General features: G+C 37.9%; 1 protein-coding gene across 1 annotated transcript; it reads right to left on the reverse strand.

The window, feature by feature from the left end:
- Positions 1–579: 579 nt before the first annotated feature.
- LOC146456656 (uncharacterized) lies at positions 580–6,578 on the reverse strand. Its single transcript, XM_085092617.1, has 8 exons — positions 6,382–6,578; positions 6,162–6,277; positions 4,952–5,077; positions 4,620–4,813; positions 3,541–3,629; positions 3,157–3,231; positions 2,135–2,209; positions 580–1,297 (listed from the first exon to the last, which is right to left on the reverse strand). The coding sequence occupies exons 1-8, from the start codon at positions 6,565–6,567 to the stop codon at positions 1,160–1,162; spliced, it is 999 nt and encodes a 332-aa protein (XP_084948743.1). The 5' UTR covers positions 6,568–6,578; the 3' UTR covers positions 580–1,159.
- Positions 6,579–6,651: the final 73 nt, after the last annotated feature.

The following is a 6,651-nucleotide window of genomic DNA, read 5'->3' on the forward strand; positions in this document are numbered from 1 at the left end:
TTTTTTTTGCTTTTATTGTATATCCTGAAAAATCGCAAACAAATATTATCCTACAAACATTTCAATATTAAACTTTCTCTAAACCGGGGTTTATTCTAGAAATTAGCGGTCGAGATTTTGGAATGTCTTTTCCCACGACACGGAGCCAAGACACTGCCAAGATGTTAAAAGTTCTCATATTCAAGATTGGTGGTTTAAAAATAAGAAGACATGGAACCGTTTTACAAGTTACTTTGACGGCAGGTGTGTAATACAGAACGATTTCAAATATGACAATGCTCGCTGAAGCTATTCAACTGTCCATCCTCTTTGCAATAGGACCATAACCTTCCTTGGGTAAGAATAGTACACCGCGTTCGACGCACGTGTTCAAATCATTACGTTTATATCCGTGGTATTTTTTATATGTGTGGGTGTGGTAATTCCGCAATTCCGCACTAAAGAAAAAACCCTGATGACCATGAAGGATACTGCAACAGGAAGAGTTCGAGTCACTTTTATTTCAACGTTTCAATTTTATTCGGTTATGTCTTCACCAACCATGGATACAAACAAATCTTGTTTTCCAGGAACCGGCCCCAGGTTTGACAAAACTCAGTGATCAAAAAACTTATTATCTGTTTTCTGAAGGCAGAGCATCACACTGTATACTGAATCTTGTTTGGTGACAAATCCGTGTAAAATTTAAGTGATTGTTACCCGACAGGAAATTGTACACAGATTTGCAAAGTTATCTTTCAACATCTTGCTACTATAAAGGTTATGTCATGTTTGGTTTCTTTTCCACAATCTGTAAAAAACTGCTCAATCAATAGAGATTCAGAGAAGAAATTCTGACCAAAACAGTTCCCTAACTAGCGGACCATAGACAAATGATGAAAAACCGTGTCAACTGCAAGGCTAAGATTTCGGTGTCCATTCTTGATTAGGACTGACTGTTCAAGTCCTGACTGAAACATCTGAGCTACGAATTGATTGCCAGTTGAATAACCAAGTAACCCACTGATGTACGTAAATCATTCCACGTACAGCAAACAGCTTAATTCACAGCATACAGTGTGACCAAAAACTTGGTCGCTGATACTTGGTGAACTGTGGCACCAAACAATGTAGGGTCTGTAACACTTGGTATACCTGTGGTACAACAGCCCCTTTACTGCTATCTAATTTGCCTTGTAGCCGCATGTTTCTTTGATTGTCCTGTCTTAAAATTCTTGAATTTGGTTTCCTTTAATTGTCTTTCCCACTGTTTTCTGTGCAGCATGTAAAGTTTCATGGCCACTTGTGCATCTTGCACCTGTTGACAAGAAGTAAGTTTGAAAACATGAATACTTCCTTGGCTGACTAACTTCATAAGTACATGACTGCCTTACAAAAGGTATCCAACTTTATAATGGCACATGTATGCAACTGAGTATAGAAAGACTAATTTAGATGGCGTTGCCTAAGTAGCACCTGTTATACATTGTAGCTGTGCAATCCAATACGGGAATGGCAGTCTGTTACAAAGACTGCACTTGTAGATGGCATTTCTAGGAGCTGGCATCTGACTGCCTTTCTGCCGGCTACGCTTTTCTTATGCAGTGTTATGCAGACATCACTGTTACATACTCAATCAGTTTTATGTTTCAGTTAGTCATCTGGTGAAGTTTTTGAAATTAAAGCTGATCTTAGTTGTACTCAAAAGTTTTGATTTGAAATAAGCCCACTCTCTTCCTATTCATGGTAATAAGCCGCTGCTTCTTGAGGCCTGAGAATAAAGAAGCCCCCTAGAGCAGGAGAGAGGCTGAATAGACTCTTTCCAGTATTTACAGAACTAGCTAGCCATAGACCTTATGCAAAAATCGCTAACATTCAAATCAGCCCAATAAGCCTCATTTCAGATAAGATCTTCTTTTGATTTTTGAACTCAAGAACAAGGTTAGTAAGGCTAAATTGAATGCAAACAAAATAATTTTAAAAATATTGGCCATTTTTGCATAGGGTCTATAAGAGAGCCCTAGATGCCCACCACCCATGAGGGAGAAACGACAAGGGACTGGAGTATGACAGAAACTCAGAGACAGGACATCAACTTTAGAGAGGTGTCCACATAATCATGAGAGTTTTGGATTTTGTTGTTGTAAATACTCACAGATGAGTGTTCTCCTTGTTGAATGGTTATGTCCAGCAGCTGCTTTGCAAGATTTCTTAAAGCTGGTGTCTTACTCTACAAGAAAACAATGAAACGTCTACTCAGTTAATTCAACTACCATGACTTCTGTGAAAAATATATCATGATAACTGTTTCATTGCTTGAAAAGAATGATGTGCATCCATCATGGGTGATAAGGACCACCGACATCCTACAGCAGTTGGGTAGTGTCTACTATCTGTGTGTAGAGGTGACTGCATGTAATATATCAAACATGAGACACAGTGTTTCATCACGTATCAAACACAGAGAAGAGAGTTGAAAATACGATGCATAGCGGAGTATTTTTGACGAACTTCGAGGTTTCTGATATTGTGATGAAACACTGTGGTGAGTGTTTGATAAAACTTCTCAAACAAACTGATTTTGAAAGAGAAATTAAGGATGCAAAAATAAGGAATTTTTCAAAAGATATCCAAACACGTCAAGGTGCATGATTTCCTTTGTCTTTGGCTTTTGAATTATTTATGAGTTTGAGAAGATCCAATCCAAATAGAGTACCCCTGTTACAGGTGGGAAGACTGATGATAGCAAACACAAAAAAAATCGCATGTAAAAAAATTGAGATGATAGACTCCCATACAGGAGGAAGAAATACATGTACTCTAAGCCATTCCATGGTGCTACTTGGAGGAGTTAAAGTGTCAGGCATTAAAGATCAACAAACCTATTTCCCAGCCACTGAACAAGTTCAGATACATAATTTTTCTCTTCATCAAAATTGAATTAAACACCTTTCCTCCCAGCCTAAGAAGTAAAATTGTTGGAAAAAGCTAACAAATGCTGCCTGAAATGCTGTCCCTTATCTTGGAATAGCATTCCATCCAGGGGCAACCAGTGATACTTTTATTAAGTTCCTCCCAGTTGTTATAATCATAGCTCTTGTATACATGTGTTACCCTTTGATGCAAAAGAAAAGAAATAATTGTTTAATTCACTCTTTTAACTTGAACTTCCTTTACCTTCACTATTTCTTGAAATGGTTTGTATTTAGCTGTGTCTCGAATATTTTTGTGAGGGTGATCAAGAAGTAACACCTGTGGAATAAACAGATTGGATCCAATAATAATAATTATTATAATTATAATTAATTATTACAATACAATTATTATAACTACAATACAATTTATTTACACTAACAAGGTCAACCTCTTTCCCAGGGTCACTCCTCTCCCCATCTCTCTCTCGGTCCAGAGGACTGGAAGAGGAGAGACCCTGGGAAGGAGTTTGTAACAAGGTTCAAGAATTCCTTTATTGAAACTCTTTTTTTCTGTGTGCTCCTTGTGAATTTAATTATTTCTAGATAGAAAACTTCACACTAATGAAAGACACATTGCATGACGCACCGCCAGGTCATTCCTCAAAGCATGTCCAACAAGTATTCTCCCTTTAAGAAGTTTTGAAACTTCAAGCTGAACTGTCTTAAAGTCTGGAGCTGAAAATAAAATTATCACAAAAGTGAGTGACAAGTTGAACGTTTTTTTCGAAGCAAATTACAGTTAAACCTCTATTAAGCGGCCACCCTTGGGAAAATGCCAAGTGGCCGCTCAATAGTGTTTCATCAAGAATTTGCAAAAGGCGTGATGGAAACGTCAATTTCTTTGGAATACCAAGTGAATGCACTTGAAGGCCTGGGACAACTGTTACACATAACAGAGCCTCTTATTCACAATGTTCCAACTGAGGGACGTTTAATTTGGTTTGAAATGTTGAACTTTTGTTTAAAACAAAAATTAAACTGACTGACTAATTGATTGACTGGCTTCACTCAATGCTGACATTGACTGACTGACTGACTGACTGACTGACTGACTGACTGACTGACTGACTGACTGACTGACTGACTGACTGATGGGCTGGCTGGCTGAGGGACTGACTGACTGACTACCTGGATGGCTGACAAACTGACTTACTGACTTGGCTGACTTTTAACTCACTGACTGATTGTCTGGCTTGGCTGGGGGGCTGGCTGACTAACTGATTTAAATGTACTGACTTTCCTGACTGACTCACTGACTGACTAACCTACTCACAGGAAAGCCAATTATTGACTTATTGGCTTACTGACTTACTGACTTACTGACTTACTGACTTACTGCCTGACTGACTGACTGATTGACTGATCATGACTGACTGGCTGGTAAGCCAATTGATTGACTGGCTGACTGGCTGACTGACTGACTGACTGACTGACTGACTATCTACTGGCTGGTAGGCCAATTAATTGACTGGATGATTTGCAAGCTGACTGACAAGTTGGTGGACAGGCTGGCTAAATGAATGCATGAGAGGGTTCAGTGAGTGAGTAACTAACTTTTCAACTCACTGAGAGACTGAATCATGGATTGACTGGCCAAACAGTTGGTTGACTAACAAACCTGGCTATACATGTATGTGGTGAAGTGACATTTATTTACCAACTTACCATTTTTCAAATCTGCAGGTTTCACACCACTGACAGCAGTTCGATAATCAACAACTTTTTCCTGTGGTGCCACAAATGAGTCATAAACAACACGGCCATGCGAGTTAACAATGGATACTCTTGCCAGCATGTGCTGCTTGCCATCAACACCAATGCCCACCATTTCACAGTCCAATGCAATCTTTTTAGTCAGCCTGAAATTGACATACTTAACTATGAATTGAAAACTGAAGAGAACCTGTCATGAATGAATATAATGCAACTTCTATGATGCTAAAACTTTAATGTCGTAGTAATTTCTTTTCTGTGTTAAATATCATAACGATACTAACCCTTCAATACTGCCAGTAACCAGAATTTCATTAGGATCTTGATCATCTGATGTTTTAATTCTTTTGGAGCCTGTGACCTGCCCAAGATCTTCAAGATCGACATCATCAAACCAAACTTCACCGGAACTGAAACAAAATGTAATTTACTTTGAACACTTCTGAAACTAAATAACAAATTATGCTACATGTACATGCATGTGAAGCAGGAACAAATGAGATAATGATCAACAACCTGACATAGAATTATCAATATTAAATGACAGTAACAGGACTACATGCATCCAATTTGGAAATATCACACCTACAACATACAAGTGTATACTGCAGCCTATAGCTGTATCCAATTTGGCACTCAGAGGAATTTTCCAGATCCAATTATCTCCAAACTTGACACATTATGAAGTGTGTTGTCCTGTTTCATTTATCCAGGCACATAATGTCTATATCTAGGTTCCATTATTATTTGTTCCTGTTTTTGTAATTTCGTATCTATGATAGTGAGTACTAGTACGAAAGGTCACGAATGCATATGCATCAAGCCACTTAATCTGTAATCATATGTCAAAGACGGGTTCTGAAAGCAAAATTACAACACTTGCTATGGAATTTTTTCCTAAAGTTAAGCTTCACAAAATAATGGGATAGCAAAAACTACCTGAAGAGTGGATCTCTCTTGCTTGTATAGGAACTAACGGCGGCGAAACAAAGGACAAACAAAATGATCCAAGTAATACCTAGATATTGTCACAACTGAAAATCGAAACCCAAAAATACTTGTCTTAAACTAACAAAAAGGTGTTACTAAGCTGTCAAATGATCACCTGGACAACTAAATGAAAGGATCGTTCATTAAAGTCACGCATAATCAAGAGTCAATTGTTCCTAAATCATGCAATCAAGATTAGCTGCAAAAGTGTTATATAATGTCTTTATAAACAAAGTACGATAAAAAATGAACCACAACACATGGCCTATGTAACATGCATTTCTGTCATGTTTTCATGTGTTTTTTCGCTTTTTGAACATGCAAAAGCTGAAATGAGAGCAAACAAAAGGCCACGCTGAGCTCTTCTCAGTCTTCCTCTCCCCAGCCCCCTGTTCTGAATTTTTTGCTCTCATTTCAACTTCTGGTGGAAGAACCTGTGGACAAGCTTGTTATGCAGGCTCCACAGTATACGTTCTCTAAGTTTATTACTTGGTTCAAACTTGCCTTACTGCAGTTTCACCTGAAATGTGAGTAAATTTAGAATTTTTCTTGAATGTCTTCTTGTTTTTAATTTTCACTTCCCCCTTTTCTTCTTTGATCTTTCTTTCTTTTTGAAGCATCTGAAATTGATAACAATACGACAGACCAACGATTACAGTATACTTACAATGAGTAATGTGTTATGTCATGAGAGAAATCGAATGACCTTTTAATAACAGCTTACCGCTTGTAAAACTTTCCAGTTTGATGACATCTCCGCAGCAACTTTAGGTAATCGAATCTGGATGTTTTGGTTCTTTTTTCCTTTAATTTCTCTTTTTAAATGGGTCATCTTCTTCTCTTTTCCTTTTTTCAAATGGAAGTCACAAGTGTGTTTTCGTTTCAAATTCCTTTCACCTTCGTCCGCCATCTTGAAAAAGTCTCAGAATCCACAGTACTATAATACAGCGGCTCAAGTAGTTCCAATAAAGTACGTCAAATAAGGCCAGCCAAT

The sequence above is a fragment of the Pavona decussata genome, unplaced genomic scaffold (genome assembly GCF_977016875.1).
Source record: "Pavona decussata unplaced genomic scaffold, jaPavDecu1.1 SCAFFOLD_254, whole genome shotgun sequence".
Classification (NCBI taxonomy): domain Eukaryota; kingdom Metazoa; phylum Cnidaria; class Anthozoa; order Scleractinia; family Agariciidae; genus Pavona; species Pavona decussata.

Coding starts and splice junctions, on each gene's coding strand:
- LOC146456656 (XM_085092617.1), bottom strand. CDS start 6,567: ATGGCGGACGAAGGTGAAAGGAATTTGAAACGAAAACACACTTGTGAC. Junction 4,814..4,951: donor GTTACTGGCAGTATTGAAGG/GTTAGTATCGTT, acceptor TGTCAATTTCAG/GCTGACTAAAAAGATTGCAT. Junction 3,630..4,619: donor ACCTGCAGATTTGAAAAATG/GTAAGTTGGTAA, acceptor TTTTATTTTCAG/CTCCAGACTTTAAGACAGTT.